Genomic DNA, 21,903 nt, shown 5'->3' with positions numbered 1-21,903 from the left:
TTCACCTTAATTGGCGGGGCAGCTAGGTCCACTTTATTTTATAGTGCAGGCCTAGGCAGGGCGTGACAGAATGAGACGGTCTGGTTTGCCACCCCTAATTCTAGACAATATTAACTAAGATAAATTTTAAATTAATAAAAATCATAATTTATAATTTAAAATATAAAATAAACAAAATAATCCTAAAAAAGTAATTTATATTAATTCTCTAGCATTACTTTTACCGAAATACTTTATAAATTAGCGAACGTCACACACATGACACATCCTTAGTTTTTCTTCTCTGATGCTTCCGTGTTTCTCTCTCGCTGGCCACTGCTTCCCCGTAGCCGACTTTATTTGTAACTATCTGGTGAGTCTAAATATTGTGAAATAGAGTTGCTTTTAATAGCCTGTGCCTGGATTGCGAATACGAAACTTTTCTATTGAAGGATTCAGATTCAGCTGGATATATGGTTAAATGCTGGTGTCCTGGGTTTTCATGTTCAGTAGACATGTTTGTGTACAATTGGGAATAAGTGGATGATGTTGAAGAATCTGGACTGGCTCCAGGATGACATGCTTTCTGGATAGCCTTTTTTTCTATGTTTTCTTTTAAAATATTTTTGACATCTTGCTGTGCGTTGATGTTGAAGTGTGCCGTTGAATCAAAATTGGTTCTAAATTTGGGTCTTCTAATTTTGAGGGCACGATTGATAGGAAGGAAAAAGGTCATTTAGACATTTTGAAAATATTTATAGGAGGGTTTTGGTAAGTAGGTTAAACATTAGAGGTAATTAAGTGTAATACCAGTAAACCTCAAGGGAGGTAAGCATAATTTGGCTTTTTTCTATGTTATGTCTCTTTCTTGAGACCTTTTATTTTAGGTACGGTTGCATGTTGGTGCCTTTCCTGCTGCCATCTTGTCTCATGACTTGTTGCTCAGTGTCTAGGTTCTATCCAAATTGGATGTTTAGCATGCAAAATATTTTTCATCCAAGAAAATACATGTATTGTCATGTTGATACTTGGATATAACCTTGATTATATTTTGGGCAAATTGTAGAAGTCAATGTGTTTTCTCTTTAATTTATTGATTTAAATCTTGAGCTATCGTAACAAGCTCTTCTCCTTTCAATGAAAAATAAGCATGTGCATTGTGTGATGTTGGAGAGATGATTCTTAATTGGTGGATGTTATTGATTCATTGTAGCGATGTTCACTCCTTGTGCAAACAGTAAGCTGAAGCATAAGAGGGATAAAAAACAAACTGAAACCCAATGTTGGGAGGAGGAAGAGCAAGAGAATCATGGTAACAAGATCCTTGAAGACCCTTCTCTCAAGGGGGGTCTTATTAAAAAGGTTATTTTCTCCCTCACAATTCCAACCTTTGTGCTCTGGACATTTACATTTGTATTTGATATCTAATTCAATTTGTGTTTAAGTTAATATATTTTGATGTATAATGTGTTATTGTAACATTGTATCATTGTTGCTTGGACTCAATTTGAATATTGGATGCTAACTTGTACCAATATAAATCATATTCAAAAGGAAGAATTTTAAACATTTAGGATATATAGGCCTGTGGCTGTCCTAAAACAGCTGGCCCAGTGTTCTACTCTATCAACACTGACTAGAGTTGGCTGCCACCCATCTCAAATACCTGACTCATCGACTGGGTGGGTCAGGCTGGCCTATCGTAGGTGAAGGCTGAAGTTATTTTCTATTCGGGGAATGTGTCTTTTCTTTCCTTGAAAAGTTTCATTAAATATAGGATAAACTACCATTTTAGCACTCGGGAGATTCTGGTTCTGGCAAACTAGCTCTCGAGAGAAAGAAAGACATTCATGGCTCCTAAAAGATCATAAAAGTTTCACAAACTTTACCAAATATGATTTAGGGTTTTAATAATTGATTTAGAGATAATGTGCATAGTGCCATGTCAATACATAACATGCCTGCTGATGTCAATGGTGAAGAGGTCATAATTTGTGAAGTTTGTCAAACTTTTATGATCTTTCAGGGGTCACAAGTGCTTTTCTTTCTTTCTTTCGGGTGCCAAAATGGTGGTTTTCCCTTAAATGGGGTATTTTAAATTTGTGAGAATTTTACAAGTTACATTTGCATCTGCTATTTTCTGTCTTGCTATAGTATGTCCTATGCCTTAATTTATGCTTTTACATCCTAAGGTATAATAAGTAGTTTAAGTATGATTTTCTTTTTTATAGACAAAGCTTCAGGAGTGTGATGAATCAATGGGGCCCGAAGAAGATGGTACTACAATGATGGGGCTTGCAGGAATTCCTGTAGCACCTTGCTACCGGGGATCAAAAGGTGGAATCTATTTTGTTCTTCAAAATGCCTCGCTGGTTGCTGCTTATGTTGGGAAGGTATTCTTTTTATATATTTTTATAATATGTAAAAAGTTGAAAGTTGATTTGGGCTTGTAATGAAAAGATTTCTGTGCCTCTCTTCTGTTCTTAGTTTAATTTACTTCCATTTTTCTTATCAAGTTCAATTCCAGTTCTGTTTTCCTTTTCAGATTAGTAGTGTTATGAACGAAACTAATACTTTGTAATTTGCATGCTATATTTAAGTTCATTTTTATTTTGTGAACTCTTCCAGAGGTATCAGATTTTGAATCCAGACGAGCATGCCAATTTCCTGCGAAGGAAAAACAAGAACCCCTATGATTATAGGCCTGATATTGTGCATGAGGTTAGTAGAACCACCCCCATTCTCCCTCTTTTGTCTCTCTGTTGGGTGATTGACTAACTCTAGAACCTTGCTTTGGTTGTTGATCTGTTCATATTCCTCTGTCCTGGCTGGGTATAAATATTGTTCCTTTGTTCTATGAATATTTACCTTTTTTACTGCATTCATTTTGATTTGAATTGAATCTAATCTAATAGGGTGTTTTATTGTCTTTTTTCTTCCCTTTTATCAAGAAGCCATTGTTTTATTTTTTTTCATTTCTTTCTGTTTTTAACTTTCTTTTATAAACATTATGTTTAGGCCCTTCTTCAAATTATGGGTAGTAGGCTTTGCATGGCCGGTAGGGTACATGGTGTATTCATTAAAACTGATGAAGGAATACTTATCCGAGTGGAACCAAACACCCAGATACCAAAGACTCTGGGAAGCTTTTGCAACATGATGGGTGAGCTTCTTATATCCAATAAGTCTGTTATTCTGTTCCTCATTTGTTATCATGGTTCATCATCAAATTCATGTACCTAATCTGTTCTTATTTTTTTAATCTTTAATTGTAATTATAGCTGAGCTACTGCAAAAGTTCAGCATCAAATCAAAGGGTAATCGTGGAAAACTTTTGCGCCTAATTGAAAATCCTGTAACTCAACACTTACCCGTTAACTCTCGTAAGATTGGTGAGTTTCTTTATCTAAACCGCTGATATTTTCATCAATATTATAAAAATTCTTATATGTAGCTTTTCTATTATTTAGGGCTTTCCGTCAGTTCACCTAAGGCTGTTCAAATTAATGACTATGTCGCCGCTGCCAATCATGATGAGAACCTTGTGTTTGTGGTATGCTTAATGCTTTCATATACATTTTCCTATGGCAGTGTTAGGTAACAAAATGAAAGCGACAGACAGAGACAGGGACATGGACACAAACTTTAGTGCTAACTAGTTTTGCGATAGTGGAGGACAAGGAAAAATATTTTAAGTGGACATGATTGCTCCTAGCTGGGCCACTGCCGGAAAAGTGTTCAGCCATTGGATCTTGCCAAAATACAACTTTGTGTCTCTCTCTATGTCTCAGTCACAGGCTCATCTCAGTGTCCTGTCCACCAAAATAAAGACAATTATGTGATTCTGTTGGGGGCATTAACTAACTTGTGGGCTTCTGTTATGCAGGTTGGTGCAATGGCTCATGGAAAGATAGATGCTGAATATGTTGATGATCTTATATCAGGTTTGTGTTGCAAGGGATTCATGTGCTGGTTTACATTCTTAGTTCTTGAGTGAAAAAGTGACTACAATCTATTTTGCTCATTATGCTTCTTTGAGCTTGTTGCGTAGACTTGATATCGTTCTAGATATTGAATGCATTATGGATCTATGGTTGTATGTTGGCTAGATAACCATAATTGCATTGAATAGTTTGTTTGGTGTCCTAAAATCTGGTATGCTGATTTTGTTTACGAGGTTAGGACTTTTTTGGGTGAGTTCTTAAGAAAAGATATTTTTTCGAGTGATCTTTTTTAAAAAATCTTTTACATAAGTAAAAATAATTTTATGTTTAGATATCTCATGTAAAAAGATCTTTTTATCTATCAATTATGGGCTTGTTTGGGTGAGCTTCTAAGAAAAAATCTTTTTTGGAGTTATCTTTTTATAAAAGATCTTATGGAAAAGTAAAAGTAATTTTATGTTTGGATATCTCATGCAAAAAGATCTTTTTATCTATTAATTATGTTTGAGTATAACAATATAAAAGTATTTTTTTATTTATTACATGAAAAACATCTTATTTTAAAGGAAAAAAGATCTTTTAAAAAAAGATGTAAATTACAGCTTCTCAAAAAAGGCTTTTTTTTTTTTAATTTTTCTAGTGCTTTTACTTTTACTACTAGAAATTTGCCAAACACGCTAAAAAATAAAAAAAATGTATTTTTCATTGAAAAAAGATTTTTTTTTTAACAAAATAATGGCGCCAAAACAAGCATTATATTTAGGGCTTGTTTAGGTGACTTTATAAGAAAAGATATTTTTTTGAGTTATCTTTTTTTAAAAGATCTTTTAGAAAAGTAAAAGTAATTTTATATTTGAATATTTGATGCAAAAAGATCTTTTTATCTATCAATTATGTTTGAGTATAACAATATAAAAATATTTTTTATTTATTTATTATGTGAAAATATTATTTTTTCGGAAAAAATGATTTTTTAAAAAAAATGTAAATGGTAACTTTTCAAAAAAGACTTTTTTTTTTAGTATTTTTACTTTTATGAGAAATTTGCTAAACACGTTAAAAAATAAAAAAAAAGATATTTTTTATTGAAAATTTTTTTCTATCAACTTAATGGCACCCAAATAAGTATTTATATTTTTAACTTGAGTAAAAAAGTTTTTTTTTTTTAAATGTAATTGTAGCTTTTAAAAAAAATCTCTTTTTTTCTAATATTTTTATTTTTACTATTAAAAATTTATCAAATACGTTAAAAAATGAAAAAAAATTTTTGTCATTAAAAAAAATATATATATCTTTTTCAACAACTTAATGATACTCAAACAAGCACTTAGTTGGTAGAGAGCTACAAGAATCAAGTTTCTTACTTTCTGATTTCTGTTATATGAATATTTGCAGTTTCTGCATTGCCCTTGAGTGCTGGGACATGTCTGAGACGTATCTGTGTTGCGTTGGAGAGGAATCAGAAGATTCACTGATTAACATATCTACTTTATTTTTTGTACATATTGGTAACATCTCCAATTCTGCTAACTATAGGCCCAAGGGGTTAGCTCGGTAAAATTGTTCTTAGTTTATTATTTGTTTGTATCGTATTCTGGGAACAATTCTTTTTCAGTTGTTTTTGGGCTGTTTATCTCCCGAGAATGCAAATGACACTTGATGCACTCGCTCTCTTTTAGCCACTTGTAACCAGTAATTGCTTTGAGGCTGTTTATCTCCCAAGAATCTTAACAATTGTCATGTTCATGTTGCGTCGGGGCTATGAAAAGAGAGAGAAGATTGTTATTATTGATATGTGTAGGCTTTAGCTTTTTATTTATACTTATAACATGTTTATATTTTTAAATTTTTTTAATGTTTTTTTAATGTATTTTATTTTTGAGAATATGAGCTGTCCATAGTAAAATAGGCATCCACATCTCATTTTTATCACAATACTTTTTCTTAGATGTTTCATTCAAATTTTACTAAAGAAAAATTTAATGGGAAAAAACTTTAGTAAAGAAAAAAGAGTACAAAATCCTTTGTAATGGGAACTGCTTCGTTAAAAACTTTGTCAAGAAAAATTCAATGGAAAAAAAACTGACCAAGAGAAAAAGAGTACAGTCTTTTCCTTTTGTTGACATCATTTAAAATCTCGAAATCGGTGCATCCCAATCTGATGTATCAATTTTTTAAAGGGAGATTTTGGAAGTGACTTTGTAAATAAATCTTTCAGATTATCGATTGAGCGGATCTGTTGGACATTAATTGTTCATTGATTTTGAAGGTCATGAGTGAAGAAGAATTTAGGAGAAATATGTTTTGTTCTATCATCTTTGATATATCCGCCTTTAAGATGAGCAATACATGCTGTATTATCTTCAAACAGGACAATTGGAGTTATCTTATGATCAATTAGTCCACATGATAACAGAATATATTGGATCAAACTTCTGAGCCAAAAACACTCGCGACTTGCTTCATGTATCACTAGTATTTCAGCATGATTAGAAGATGTTGCTGCTATTGTCTGTTTCGTGGACCTCCATGATATACCTGTACCACCATATGTGAACAGGTGTCCTATTTGAGATCTCCCTTTGTGTGAGTCTATCCTGCATCTACATAGCCAACTAGTTGTGACTTGGATCCATATGGATAAAAAATCTCATATCAACCATTCCATGAAGATATCGAACGATTTGTTTGCTTCCATTCCAATGTCTTCTGGTTGGAGAGGAGCTATACCTTGCTAGTAAATTTATAGCAAATGATATGTCAGATCATGTATTATTAACAAGGTACATTAGCGCTCCAATGACACTAAGATATGGTACTTCAAGACCCAGGCTATCTTCATTTTCTTTTTTAGGACGGAATTGATTCTTTTCCACTTCCAAAGACCTTACGATCATTGGGGTACTTAATGGATGTGACTTATCCATATAAAATCTCTTCAAGATCTTTTCTGTGTATATTGTTTGATGAATAAAAATCCCTTTTTTGTATGCTCGATCTGCAAGCCGAGATAAAATTTAGTCTTTTCAAGATCTTTCATCTCAAACTATTCTTTTATAGTTTTATAATTGTTGGAATCTCTTCTGGAGTTCCAATGATATTTAAATTATCAACGTATACAACAATTATAATGAATCTAGCTGCATATTTCTTTTTGAAAATACATGGACAGATATTATCATTCTTGAATATGTTTTTGGCCACATACTCAGTAAGACGATTATACCACATTCGTCCAGATTGCTTTAGACCATATAAAGATCTTTGCAATTTAACTGAGTATAACACCTGCGAATATTCATTGGATGGTTTAGATATCTTTAGTCCTTCAGGGACATTCATATAAATATCACGATCTAATGATCCGTACAAGTAGGTTGTTACCACATCCATTAAATGCATATGTAGTTTATGATATGCGGATAAACTGACCAAATAACGCAATGTTATTGCATCTACTACAGGAGAATATGTTTCTTCATAATCTATACCGGGCCTTTGTGAAAAATCTTGTGCCACAAGTCGATCCTTGTAGTGTACAACTTCATTTTTCTTATTTCGTTTTCTCACAAATACCCACCTGCATCCAACAGGTTTTACATCTTCTGGTGTATGGACTATAGGTCCAAAGACTTCACGTTTTGCAAGTGAGTCTAATTCAGCTTTCATAACTTCTTCCCATTTCGGCCAATAATTTCTTTGTCAACATTCTTCGACTGTTTTTTGCTCAAGATCCTTACTTTCATACATGATATCTAATGCCACATTATATGCAAATATTTCATTGACAATTGTCTTATTTCGGTCCAATTTCTCTCTTATAAAGACATAATTTATCGAGATCTCATCATTTTCAGAATTTTTAAGTACCTGAACGTCTTTTGGCGTTAAAACTATATCATCATTTTGGACAACTGCAAGTGTCTTTACTATGTCTTTTTCAACAGGAATAGTCTTTACCTCTTTTCTTTTTCGAATATTTTTGTCTTTGGAACCAACCAATCTACCACGCTTCTGGCATGAATTTGTTTCAGTGGCCACTTGTCCGACTGGGACATCAATTCGAATTGGGACATTTTTCGCTGGTATATAAGATTTGGTTATCCTCATTGTATCAGAAAATGCATCAGGCAATTCATTTGCTATTCTTTGCAAATGTATAATCTTTTGAACTTCTAGTTCACATTACCCTTATCGAGGATCTAAATGCATTAAGGATGATGCATTTCAATTAAGTTCCTTTTTAGAAAGTTTATTCTCCCCCCCTAATATTGGAAATTTTGATTCATTAAAATGACAATATGCAAATCGGGCTTTAAATACATCTCCAGTTTGTATCTCAAGATACCTCACTATAGAGGGAGAATCATATCTAACATATATCCCTAATTTTCTTTGGGTTCCCATATTGGTGCAAGAAAATGGTGCAATGGGAACATATATCGCACACCCGAAGATTCTTAAATGAGAAACATTTGGCTGCAGGCCAAAAGCTAATTACATAGGACAGAGCTGATGGTAACTTGTTGGCCTCAAACGAATAAGTGCTGCGGCATGTAAAATAGCATGCCCCCAAGTCGAGGTTGGGAGATTTGTTCTCATAAGTAAGGGTCTAGCAATTAATTGGAGGCGTTTAATAACTGATTCTGCTAACCCTTTTTGTGTGTAAACATGAGCTCCTAGATGTTCAACGCTTATTCCATTAGCCATACAATAAGCATCAAAGGCATAGGAAGTAAATTCGCCAGCATTATGAAGACGAATTGCTTTTATTGGATTTTCTGGAAACTGTGCTTTTAATCGAATAATTTGAGCAAGTAATCTCGCAAACGCCAAGTTGCGAGAAGACAATAAGCACACATGTGACCGTCTTGAAGATGCGTCTATTAGGATCGTAAAATATTTAAAAGATCCACATGGTGGATAAATAGGTTCACATATATTGCCTTGAATCCTTTCTAGGAATTTAAGGGACTCAAATCCAATCTTTACTGGTGATGGCCTTAAAATTAGCTTCCTTGAGAACATGCAGCACAACAAAATTTACTAGATTTAAGAATCTTCTGGTTCTTTAGTGAATGTCCATGAGAGTTTTCAATAATTCTCCACATTATGGTTGTTCCCGGATGATCCAATCGATCATGCCAAGTTATGAATTCATTTGGGCTAGTAAACTTCGGGTTTACAATAGCATGTGATTCAATTGCACTAATTTTAGTATAATATAACCCAGATGAAAGTGAGGGTAACTTTTCTAATATAACCTTTTTATTTGACTCATGAGTTGTGATATACAAGTACTCATGATTTCCCTCATTCATTGTTTCAATATGATATCTATTTCGGTGAATATCTTTAAAACTCAATAAGTTCCTTAGAGATTTAGTAGACAATAGTGCATTATTTATTATGAATTTTGTTCCTCTTGGAAACAAAATTATAGCTCTTCCGGAGCCTTCTATCACATTGCCTGAGCCAATAATAGTATTAACATATTCTTCTTTTGGCACAAAATGAGTAAAATATATATTACTTTTGAGAATAGTATGCAAACTTGCACTATCCACAAGGCAAACATCTTCACTATATGTCCTTGCCATTTTCTCCAAAGACAAATAATAATAGAATGAGTAGAAATATTTGCGCAGTAAAATTATTTTCTTGATTGAAAATATTTTTTTAAGTATAATATAACCGATTGAAAATATTTTTCTAAGAAGTATAGTATATACTAAAAACTTTATTATTATTATCTTGGCACATTTAGTAATTTTGAAATTCATAAATATTTTATTAAACATTATTTATATATATCATACTTGAAATTCAAATGTATAGAAAATAAAACTTAACAAGAAGTTTCTTACATTATTTATTTACTTAACAATCACACATATTAAACTATTCCATCATTGATCAAATGACCAATATTTCCTTCAAGATCCTCAAAGAAATCAAATACTTCATAATGAGTGGTGGAATTTTCAACATCATTTAAAACGAAATTTGTCTCTTTTTCTTTGTCGTCCTTTTTCAAAGATGCTTGATAAAGATCGACTAGGTACCTCGGGATACGACAGGTATGCGGCCAATGGCCCTTTCTATCACAATGAAAATATTTATCCTCTGTTGATTTATTTTTCCTAGTGTTTCTTTCTTTATCCCACTTTTGGTGAGATCGTTTCTTGTGAACATAATTCCTTTTCCTTCCATAATTTTTTTTTCTTACTAAAATCTTGTCATTTACCTCTTTTGGGGTAATGATTTGTGTAACACCCTAAGTTCTTATACTATCGTGGGGGTTTTTAGAATAAGGTGCCACACTTGAGCCAAGAAAAAAGAATGATTTAATCGTTACGCGTGGCAGGAGTAGATACGTGTAGAGCGGAGAACGAGTAGTGCTAAAACGTTGGAATTTGAATTAAAGGGAAATAAACATCCTAACCGTGAGTACGTTTTAAAATAAAATTACTTATAGGAACCTGAAACAGGAAAAGAAGCTAACTACGTCCTAAACTAATCTCGTTGAAGAGGCTCCCCTACTTGCATCCTATCCTATCCTTGATCAGGAGTCTTTATTCACGAATCGAGGTACCAGGGGTCTCCCTCCAACACCCTTTCGCGCAGTGAAGACCAGGTTCCATTGCGTGGGATGGACCAAAACTCGACGGGGTGCCGAAGTGGGGGAATAGGGTACGTATTCCACCTTTGGACTTCCGTAAGGGTTCAACTCCTCCTCTGGATCCTCCTACATGGTGTCTTCCTTCCGGCCAGGGTCATCGGGTCCCTCTTCCTTGGCTTCGGAGTCGGACTCGAGGTGTACCACCTTAGGTGACTGCTTTCGAGATGTTGAAGCATTCCTGTCTAGGAAAGTTATGACGGGCAGCTGGGGTTCTTCTTCCACGGGATCTCGACCTAAGTAGATAGTCTGAAGCACGGTAGTAGTGGTCGCAACTACCCACGCGTGCTTTGAGGGGTCATACTCAGAAGCTACCCTCGGGGGGCACTGCGTCGTCTCTATCCGATGTGCCATGTTCCTCTGGAGACAGTATGGGAAAAGAAAGGGAGTGAGAACCTAGTGTCTCAGTAGGAGTGCTATGCAACACCTCCATATCCATCTCCAGCCCACGTGCGGGATTTTAAAAACAAGCGTATAACATGGCATGTAATATGCATCTTCTTTTTTTGTAAAACATGTGTGTAGAAGAAAGGAAAAACATATAGGAAAATAGAAGGATAATCATCAACATAATCATAATTAAATCTAAGGAAAACATGGAACTTAAGCTTTCATTCGTGCCTTCTTTCTTTCTTAATTTATAACTTATATGGAAGGTATTGAGCTCAAACCGGTGTAAGTGGGAGTCCCCTTCCCTTACCGAAGGTTCTTATCCCAAACGTTTTGGCGATCACCTTCCCTTACCGAAGGATCATATCGATATCTTGTCTTTGGGGGTCACCTTCCCTTATCGAAGGATCATTCCCTCAGTTTAATTTACAATCAAGGTTATTTAGACATACACAAGAAGAGAGTCATATAAAAAGATATTTTATTATATAAGATTGATGGGATAGTCCCCTTCCCTTACCGAAGGTTCTTATCCCAAACGTTTTTCGATCACCTTCCCTTACCGAAGGATCATCTCGATTATCTTGTCTTTGGGGGTCACCTTCCCTTACCGAAGGATCATTCCCTCAGTTCTTTAACAAGTACGGTTATTTAGGCATATACAAGAATGAACCATGCGAGAGAGGAGAGGCATATATCATGATAAAATAAGCATGTTTGAATAAGATTTTATACGAAAGTAGGTACTCTCGTCCCTAGAGGGGTATAAAATAGATGTACATTATTATAAAAAAAATAGGATATTAATTAACTGAATAAAACAATTATAAGAAAACATATACTTTTGACCCTCAGAGGATATTAATGATATAATGTAAAAAGTATAATCTAAGTGCATATAGTAAGAAAGTGAATGTTTGAAATACTTGGATTAGATATTATAAAAGTATGTACCCTCGATCTTTAAAATAAAGGAGCAATAATGATATAAGGGGTCATTTAGTTGCATATAATAAAATAGGGTTCCTTGAACAAGATATAAAAAGGAGCATGTACTCTCGATATTAAAGGAATAATAATAATGTAACGGTAGCAAAGGTCATGTTAAATAATTTAATAAAAGGGCACATAGTAAAATTAGGGAATGTTAAATAATTTAATAAAATGTTATAAAGGGGATGTAATCTCAACATAAAAGGAATAATAATAAGGTAACGGTATCAAAGGTCATATAAGGGCACATAGTAAAATTAGGAAATGTTAAATAATTTAATAGAATGTTATAAAGGGGCATGTACTCTCAACATAAAAGGAATAATAATAAGGTAATGGTATCAAAGGTCACGTAAGGGCACATAGTAAAATTAGGGAATGTTAAATAATTTAATAAAATGTTATAAAGGGGATGTAATCTCAACATAAAAGGAATAATAATAAGGTAACGGTATCAAAGGTCATATAAGGGCACATAGTAAAATTAGGAAAGGTTAAATAATTTAATAGAATGTTATAAAGGGGCATGTACTCTCAACATAAAAGGAATAATAATAAGGTAATGGTATCAAAGGTCACGTAAGGGCACATAGTAAAATTAGGGAATGTTAAATAATTTAATAAAATGTTATAAAGGGGCATGTACTCTTAACATAAAAGGAATAGTGATTAAAGGGTCATGTAAATGCACATAGAAAAGATATGGGATACATATTAATGGATTTCAAGAGGGTATAATTGACAAAATAAATAATCATGCTCAATGTAGATGAGAGATAAGCAAAGAATAATTCATGCCATAAAATACATGAAAGGTGACAGCCATGCATGGATGGAAGAAAACAAAGTAAAACATACTACATGCCAACATAAGTAAGAAAGGTATAATTCCCTACTCTTTTTCCTAACGCTTCTTCGAGCCTGCCTCTTGTGTGTGCACACAGAATATTATTTCTTTGTAGAGAGAGAAGGGAGAGGATTGATATTGAGAGGAGTGATTTTCTACCTATGGGTGCTCCCCTATTTATATACGTCTGGGGATGGGGTGGTTGGGATATTTTAAATTTCAAACTGAGGGCGGTTACTAGGTTCCTATCCAAAATTTCAAAATTCTAATCTTATCTCCTAACCGATTTTCAAACTTTGAAATTTAAATTTTGTTTCTAGAAGGGCGGTTGTTACAATTTGCTGCATTTGCTTCAGGAAATGGGGCAGCGCCAGCTAGGCGCGCTTCATGATTTTTTAAAAGTAACTCATTGTTGCGTTCAGCAACAAGAAGGTAAGAAATTAACTCATAATATTTTTTAAATCATTTTTCTCGATACTGCTGCTGCAGGAGCACATTCGAGGCATGGAAGGTCGAGAAAGTTTTCTCTAACATGTCATTATTAGTTATCTTTTTCCCACATAATTTCATTCGTGAGGTGATTCGAAACATTGCTGAATTATATTCGTTTATGGATTTAAAATTTTGTAGATACAAGTGCGTCCATTCATATCGGGCTTGAGGAAGTATCACTGTCTTTTGATGATTATACCTTTCTTCAAGGTCTTTCTATAGATTTGCAGGATCTTTTAATGTGAGATATTCATTTTTCAATCTTTCGTCAAGATGACGAAGAAGGAATATCATGACTTTGACTTTATCTTTCTGGGATGCACTATTTTCAGCCTTAATGGTATCTCCAAGATCCATTGAATCAAGATGGATTTCAGCATCTAATATCCATGATAAATAGTTGTTTCCAGATATATCAAGAGCATCAAATTCAAGATGAGAGAGTTTCGACATAATGAAAATTTATTACCTGAGTCTTCCTAAAATTTGATCAGAGTTTCGTGCTGATAACGTGTTGTAAAATAAATAAGAAAGATATAATAAATATAAAATAAAGAAGTATAAATAGAAGACTCTACTGTCAGTATTCACCAATATTATTCATATATATATAAAAGATACGAATTTATTTGTTGTATATAAAAGAGAAAGAATAATGTTAATAATATGAAAAGAGAGAGAGAAGATTGTTGTTGTTGATATGTATATCCTCTGAGGTTTTAGCCTCCTATTTATATAGGTATAACATGTTTATATTTTCAAATTTCTTTAATGCTTCTTTAATGTACTTCATTTTTGAGAATATGAGCCGCCCATAATAAATGGGCATCCACATCCCATTCTTATCGCAACAAATAATCAATTATGCGCTATTTGATAACAACATTAGAACGTATAACTGTTTCGTTGCCGAATATCCATCGTATATTCACCTTGATAATATGAAAATGAATAATCATGCATTGCTTATAAAAGTAAACATAATTGAACCTTTTACATATAAAATTCCTAATCGAAAAAGAAAGCCAGGAAGCTAGACCAAGGAAGCAAACCTTCGCGTGTTATGGGAGTTTTGTCTATGGAAATTTTAAAGATGTTTATAGGAATAAAAGAACGTGATTTTTATTCCTATAGAGACTAGCAAACTTGTCTTGGCAGTTAAAGCGAGGCCAAAAATCTACTGCAACTAGCTCTAAGCTAGATACCAAAAAGACACTTAATTGGAAGGGAAAATGTCCTGTTAGCAGGACAAATAAAGACTTTTTGCGAGGAATCAATGGTTTTTGCACATAGGTAACCACTAGCCAGCAAAGCCCTCCAAGATGCAAGAATGGGAAGGGAGTCAAAGACGGATTGCTCTAAGGGATTTATTGGTGTTAGCACTTTCCCTCTTACCTTTGACACCTTGCCTTGGGTCCTTACTCGCTGTTGGGATAGAAGCCAGCTTAGTCTCAGTATGTTCAACTAAGCCACTTTGTCCCTTACAAGAAGATCACTAGTATAAGAACCACACCCGTAGCCAAAGAAAAAAAATAGGGTTTGCATAATTCCATTTCTAATAGAATGCCATCTTTAGGAAAAGCAAAGGAGGATTGATCTACGAATGCCGGGTTATCGAATCTCCTGTTAGGCGTGCCAGCCTTGTTTTCAAGAATTATTGAATCAGAAGCATCTCAGAAGTCCTAGACTGGTTGTAGATAGCTAGGCCCCTTATTAAAAATTTCTATAGGAAGATTCATATGAAAGGCTAGGCACCTTCCCTGCAGTCGCACCACCTTTCATAAAGTTTGATAGAACTAATGCTACATCTGATCTGCTAATAAAATGAGATATTCTATCTCTTCCTCAGAACAAGTGAATAATAAATTTTATTCATCTAGAAGGACGCTTGAAAACATGATTAGGATAGACCTTTTCCATGCAGTACCACACAATGAAGTTGATGGCAAAGCGCGAAGAGCAGCCAATAAGACAGAAATTCCAGCAGTTGGCCGGTTGCAAACCAAATGCAAAAATTCAAGGATAGATTTATTAGGATTACTTGATAGCCGCCTTAGCTTAATATAGAGGATAGAGGGCTGTTGCTAACCCTGTAAGTGCCTAAGTGATTGTGAAGTCTGATTTGTTTGAGGGAATTCTAATAGACTTTCTAGACTCCTCCTTTTTAGCGAGTGTAGGATTTATGTTGCAAGTAAGCGATAAGTTTAGAGAATATTTGATAATTTTGATGATAACATTTAATTGAGATACAATTAATTGAGTGCACTAATTTTATATTCCAAGTATTACAAGAAAGCTTTGATAGGCTCCAATTTTCAATAAACAAACATCAAGCAAATAAACATTCATTTAATATATTTTTACCAAAATAAGGCAACAAAAAAGGGAAGATTTAATCAGATCAGATTTGATATTGAAGAAAAAAACTTCACTCTTGAATATCTACATTATATAGTTGACAATGAATTCAAGAAAAAAGAAACAAGTAAGGATCTCAGTTAGCCATATATTATTCGGCAAAACAGCACATAACTATCATTCAATTAAATAGAAAGGTGCAAGGTTACCTTCTAATTTACCTAGAAATCAATCATAGTCTAATCCTAATTCCTCATACTAAATATGAATTAAAAAACTACATTCAGGTATTTGAAATCTCGAATTAGTAGAAAAATATTACTTAAACCTAAAGAAGGAAATAAGGAAAGAAAAGTCATTTGTTTTTTATTTTAGTGTTCAAAGATTATATTTTTTAGAAAAAAAAACCCGAATTCTTTTTCCTTTAGGCTTTAACGCTTAAAGATACTATTTACAACGAAAATACAAGAAAGATCAGCCGAGAGTACTAATGTATTTGACAAGTGTGTAAGCAGTACTAAAAAACTAAGCATAACTTAAATAGTTTAAGAGACTCGACAACGCTCTTAACATGAAAAGGTAAAATTAGCATTTTGACTACTTACTTAAAACCCTTTTCTTTTAATATATACATTTGATTGATTGACCAATTTTCAGAATAACTTCCACTTCTGCTCCAATGCATCACAGATAAGGCCTACGCAGCATTTAGCACCAAGTGGATAATCAGAAACTGCAAAATAAACAAAAACATAGCATTATTTTTAACTATTATATCCTCAAAAACATGGTTTGAACAGGTTTCTCGAAATTAGAGAAGATTCAAAGATCTATCAACAGGATAATATGAGTTGTTAGGAGCCTAGGCGTTGGGAGTATGGGAAACATTAGACTGCCCATTATCCACGCTATCCTTGTTTAGTGCTACAACTCTATATGCCCTAAAGGGCTATTCCCTCAAGGGTCTAAATTATCACTTAAATTATAGTGGATCATAAAAGTGTTGGAAATGATTATTCACCATCTATATTGTGGCCATCAGTTTACAACACAATCAGCAAGATTTGCACACTGCTAGAGAAACTAGAACTTCCTATTATCAATGGAAACACACACGATAAGAAAGATCAAGTCTCTACTCTCCTACAAAAGAAGTGCAACCTTAGCTTAAGAATAAGTTTATATTAGGTAATAGAGGGATGAAAAAGAAAATGTGGCAAAAGAGAATCAATTTTCTTGTTTTGGAGTTCAAATATATAAAGGAACAAAGATGATTTCAAAGGGAAGTATTTTCCCTTCCCCCACCGAAGTCCCTCTTCTGTTCCCTCTCCAACTTGATAATGAGAGCCACCTACATTTATAACTTCTAAAAGATATCAAAGTCCAATATAATTCCCTTGCACATTAATAAATCTAATGAACTTCCATTTGATTCCATTGTTATTCTCCCAAACAAGAGGATAAATTTTATTCAATTTTTTTCCTTTCCTCTTCGGTCCATTCTAATTAGTTCTATCCTCTTCCATTAATGAAAAATATCTACAAATAATGTTAGTGGGACTAATTCAATCTCCCTATCATTTAGTATGAAATTCTTTGTAATCTTAATACCTAGATAAAATTATAGACGGAACAATGTGCTCAAAGTTTCAGCAATATTAAGCAAGTCAAGACCATATAGATCATAATAAATGAAATATCCAAAATAAAGATATCCACTCTAAAGAGCTTTCACATCTTCCTAGATATTTACTACAAGTTTCTCTTCAATTATTAAATTCTATAAACTGAAAACACTTAAAGATACATAATAATTTATTACTCCAATTATTTAGAGTTGAAGTATGTGTAAATAAAAGAAGTAAACTAGATCTAAGAAATTCAAATGTATTACAAAAGTAAACTAGATCTAATAGATCTAAGAAATTCAAACGTATTACAATTTAATTTAATACCAGAAATGTAATCATGTGTATTGTCCCTTTTTACTTTTCCATTTACCATCGCACCCACCTGAAAATAGATAAGAATCTACCATGATGAATAAAACTCAAAGATCAAAGGTATTCTATTTCACTAATAAAATAAAGTGTACCACAAAAATAGGAGTCACGGCATCACTTAGGGCCCCGACATAGTCATCTATGTCGACCAACATTTCTGAGCTATAAGATAGGCCTGCATGTTCCATAATAAGTTAATAACATTGTTTACTAATGTGTGTCTAAAGATTAACAAAACCTAAAATTAGATCTGAACAACTATAGAACCAACCTATTATAATATGAGAATTGACTGGTAAATGACGCGTCACAGGCTCTTCAACTACACAAATAAGTACCTCATTTGTATCTTTAGCACGAACACAAGACTTTCGAAGCAAATCCACTAGATATTTTAGAAACAATTTTAATTAGTCAAAATTAAAAAAAAAAGTGTTCTTTATATCTAATAAAAGAGTGAAACTAATTAAAAACAAATGACTTACCTATTAAACCACAGAATCGTTTGCAAGTTCGAGGAATGCAAACATGTGGCTTGATTTCAAATAGGGATCCTCCGTCAATTTTGACGAATATAGAACCCACCAAACCATATTTATTAAGTGGACTATCCATAATACTCCGGAGTGCCTGAAAAGGTATAACAAGTAAGAATCACTTATTCTTGGAACTTTCTTCTTTTGCTTCGACAGAAAGTTGGCATCATCATGCGAATTTAGGGTTTAGAATTTAGGGTTTAGGATTTTCCACTTCTAAAACAAAACCCCCTCATTGAATTAAGAAGAAATCAATTTAATTTCCTACATATAGGATTAATATATACATCATCATTTTATCTATTAATCCCCTTTGAAATTAAGGTCTACATGGTAGGGCTGCATAACTAAAGTCACCGCCCTACTTATTCTCTAGGCCAAGGGCAAAACCACATGCATAGACAAGCAATGTATCCCAGTCTGAACATAAACACAACTGAGCCATGGAATGCTTTAGTTCTCAAAGGGGTGTTGGACAAAGAAAGTGATATGTATTTATCTATCATAACATTATGAGATATATGTCCAATCAATGTGGAAAAAGAAAAGTAACCTTTCTAACGAGTCCTTTCTTGAGTGAAGCGTTTTCCAGTATAAATATGGCCCGAGATCTAACATTATGATCCTGTGGGGAACCAAACACCTTGTCCACTGCTCCAATTTTACTATCACGTTCTCTTGACTCTTCTTCCTCTTCACTGCATTGAGTTTGTTTCACAGACATCTTACACTTCAGTCTACTACTATTTGCACATGGAGTGAGCATATTGTGTAACACCCTAGGTAAAATCCTATCCTTGAAGGCCTTTAAACAGGGCGTCACACTTGATAGGAAACCAATGAGCTCAATCGTTATGCAAGAAGGGTAGAAAATTATGCGCGAAAATTTGGGTAGAAATCGAATAGAAGACGAAATTGAATACACTCAAAGAGGTTCAAACAAACATAACAAAATTCCTATGAGTATGGTCCTAAAGAAGAAAGTGCTTAAAGGTAATTATGATGAAAAAGAGAACTAATGCATCCTAACAAATTCCATCGAAGAAACTCCCATCCTTGTGTCATGTCCTATCCTTGGCCCAGACCCTTCAATTTTTCACAAATCGAGATACTAGCAAATCTTCCTCCAACACTTTTTCGCCCAGTGAAGATCCAATTCCGTTGTGTGGGATGAATCAAGACCCGACGAGGTGCCGAAGTGGGGAATAGGGTACGTACTCCACTTTTAGACTTTCGTAAGAAGTCATCTCCTCCTCGGGATCCTCCTCCATTGTGTCCTCCTCCTGGTTAGGACTGTCGGATTTTTCTTCATCTGTTCGAAATATACTACCTCGGGTGACCGTTTCCTGGGTGCTGAAGTGTTCGTATCTAGGAAGGTTATGACGGGCATCTGGGGGTCTCTTTCTACGAAATCACGACCTAAGTAGATAGTTTGGAGCACGACAGTAGTGGTCGTAACTACCCACGCGTGCTTTGTAGGGTCGTATTCAGAAGTTACCCTTGGGGGGCGCTGCGTCATCTCTATCCGCTGTGCTATGTCCCTCTGGAGATAGTATGGGAAAAACGAGAAGGGATGAGAACTTAAAGTCTTAGTAGGAGTGCTATGTAACACCTCCATATCTATCCCCAGCCCACGTGCGGGATTTTAAATAAAAATCATATGGCATGACATGTAATATGAACTTATTGTAAAGTGTAAAACATATAGGCAATAGGAAAGAACATAGGCAAAAATAGAAAGGATAATAACTTATGAAACATCGACATAAATTTTTAAAAAAGATAAATAAATCTCAACCTTTCTTTTATACTTTCTCCTTTCTTACTTGTAGCTTTTATGGGAGGTATTGAGCTCAAACCGGTAATAAAAGTAGGAGTCCCCTTCCCTTACCGAAGGTTCTTATCCTAAACGTTTTGGCGATCTCCTTCCCTTGCCGAAGGGTCATCTCGATCGATCACCCTCCCAGAATCATCTTGATATCTTGTCTTTGGGGGTTTCTTTCCCTTACCGAATGATCATTCCCTCAGTTTAATTTACAATTAGGGTTGTTTAAGCATACACAAGAAGAAAATCATACAAGAAGGGATCATGCAAGAAGAGGGACATATATGATGATAAAAGGAGCATGTTAAATAATTGAATAAGATGTTATAAGAAAGTAGGTACTCTCGATCCTAAAAGGATATAAATAATATAATATATAAAATATCATATAAATGCCCTAAAGAAATATTAATAATACAATAGTATAAAAGTTTCTTAAAATTTTACATAATAAAATAGGGTATATTAAATAGTTAGATAAAACATTATAAGAAGGCATGTACTTTCGGTCCTAAGGAAATTTTAATAATATAATAGTATAAGAGATCATATAATTGCACATAAAATAGAATATATTAAATAGTTGAGTAAAACAATTATAAAGAGGCATGTACTCTTGACCCTAAAGAAATATTAACAATATAATAGTATAAAAGATCATATAAATACACCTAATAAAGTAGGGTATATTAAATAGTTGAATAAAATAATTATTAGGAGGCATGTACTCTTGACCCTAAAGAAATATTAACAATATAATAGTATAAAAGATCATATAAATGCATCTAATAAAATAGGATATATTAAATAATTGAATAAAACAATTATAAGGAGGCATGTACTCTTGACCCTAAAGAAATATTAACAATATAATGGTATAAGAGATTATATAAATGCACCTAATAAAATAGGGTATATTAAATAATTGAATAAAACATTTATAAGAAGACATGTACTAACAACTCAAGGGACATGAGTAATATAACGGACAAACATGATTAATGTAGATAAAGGATGAGTAGAAGATAATTAATGCCATAAGACACGGAAACATGATAACATGTATAGATAGAAGAAAATAAAAATAGAGCATACTACATTGTGTTTGCACACGGAATATTTTCATAGAGGGAGAAGGGGAGGATTAGTGTTTGAGAGGAGTGATCTTCTACCTATTGGTGTACCCCTATTTATATACTTTCAGTGGTAGGCTGGTTGGGATAAATTTTAAATTCAAAAGAAGGGTGGTTATTAGATTCCTATCCATAAATTCAAAATTCTAAACTCATCCCCTAACTGATTTTCAAAATTTGAATTTAATTTTGTTTTCAAAAGGGGTGAAGGGAGGTTGTTACATATTGTAAAGTCTGCAATAACATCCACCAATTGAGAACAATCCCTCCATCAGTAATTATTGTTACAGCAAATTACAGCTGACTGAAAACTAAAAAAAAGGAAGAAGAAGAAGGAATTCACCAATCACGAGGCGAGACGAACGGGAGACCGGCGACCAAATGACAGCATCGGCGAGGATACCAAACCAGGACTAGAAGATCAACCGCGAACCAGAAACCACAAGTCCAAAAAAGGCGCCGGCGACGGAATGTGTGAGCAGAGCTGCCCGTGTGTGAGAACGAGTGAGACCGCATGGCAGTAGAAGGGAGTGAATTAGGTTTTTATTAGGCGATGAAAATGGAGGCGAATCGGCGGATATTTGTTTAAATCAAGTAGGCAGCGTTTGTTTTTATACACATGACAGAACTGAGACTGAGATAATAGGATGTGTTTGTTTTTAGAGATAGGACATAGACAAAAATAATAGGATGGAGATACTACAAATTATCTTTTGTGTATTGT

The 21,903-nt window shown here is 33.9% G+C and overlaps 2 protein-coding genes across 6 annotated transcripts; one reads left to right on the top strand and one right to left on the bottom strand.

The window, feature by feature from the left end:
* LOC107625027 (ribosomal RNA small subunit methyltransferase nep-1) lies at positions 226–5,667 on the top strand. Of its 4 annotated transcripts, none has more exons than XM_016327544.2 (9): positions 226–352; positions 1,193–1,341; positions 2,211–2,372; positions 2,608–2,700; positions 2,998–3,142; positions 3,261–3,371; positions 3,450–3,532; positions 3,866–3,923; positions 5,319–5,667. In XM_016327544.2, exons 2-9 carry the CDS (start codon positions 1,195–1,197, stop codon positions 5,396–5,398), a joined length of 879 nt encoding a protein of 292 aa, XP_016183030.1. In that variant the 5' UTR covers positions 226–352; positions 1,193–1,194; the 3' UTR covers positions 5,399–5,667. The 4 variants fall into 4 exon arrangements, with proteins under 4 accessions (XP_016183030.1, XP_016183033.1, XP_016183034.1 ...); XM_016327548.2 differs by having other exon boundaries at positions 245–352; positions 1,218–1,341; XM_016327545.2 differs by lacking the exon at positions 226–352 and having other exon boundaries at positions 817–1,341.
* On the bottom strand, positions 16,307–18,985 carry LOC107628217 (ribosomal RNA small subunit methyltransferase NEP1-like). 2 transcript variants are annotated; one of them, XM_021115616.1, is made up of 6 exons: positions 18,775–18,985; positions 18,171–18,437; positions 17,957–18,070; positions 17,778–17,860; positions 17,638–17,695; positions 16,307–16,415 (listed from the first exon to the last, which is right to left on the bottom strand). In XM_021115616.1, exons 2-6 carry the CDS (start codon positions 18,298–18,300, stop codon positions 16,336–16,338), a joined length of 465 nt encoding a protein of 154 aa, XP_020971275.1. In that variant the 5' UTR covers positions 18,301–18,437; positions 18,775–18,985; the 3' UTR covers positions 16,307–16,335. The 2 variants fall into 2 exon arrangements, with proteins under 2 accessions (XP_020971275.1, XP_016186475.1); XM_016330989.2 differs by having other exon boundaries at positions 17,778–17,862; positions 17,962–18,070.

The sequence above is a fragment of the Arachis ipaensis genome, chromosome B02 (assembly GCF_000816755.2).
Source record: "Arachis ipaensis cultivar K30076 chromosome B02, Araip1.1, whole genome shotgun sequence".
NCBI lineage: Eukaryota > Viridiplantae > Streptophyta > Magnoliopsida > Fabales > Fabaceae > Arachis > Arachis ipaensis.
This window is presented reverse-complemented; position numbering and strand designations above follow the sequence as displayed.

Bases quoted from the DNA above. Each gene is read 5' to 3' on its own strand.
- LOC107628217 (XM_021115616.1), bottom strand. From the start codon at position 18,300: ATGGATAGTCCACTTAATAAATATGGTTTGGTGGGTTCTATATTCGTC. The intron at 17,861-17,956 runs GTTGGTTCTATA...TGGAACATGCAG, and splicing joins CAATTCTCATATTATAATAG to GCCTATCTTATAGCTCAGAA. The intron at 17,696-17,777 runs GTACACTTTATT...ATCTATTTTCAG, and splicing joins CCGTGACTCCTATTTTTGTG to GTGGGTGCGATGGTAAATGG.
- LOC107625027 (XM_016327544.2), top strand. From the start codon at position 1,195: ATGTTCACTCCTTGTGCAAACAGTAAGCTGAAGCATAAGAGGGATAAA. The intron at 2,701-2,997 runs GTTAGTAGAACC...CATTATGTTTAG, and splicing joins GGCCTGATATTGTGCATGAG to GCCCTTCTTCAAATTATGGG. The intron at 3,372-3,449 runs GTGAGTTTCTTT...TCTATTATTTAG, and splicing joins CGTTAACTCTCGTAAGATTG to GGCTTTCCGTCAGTTCACCT.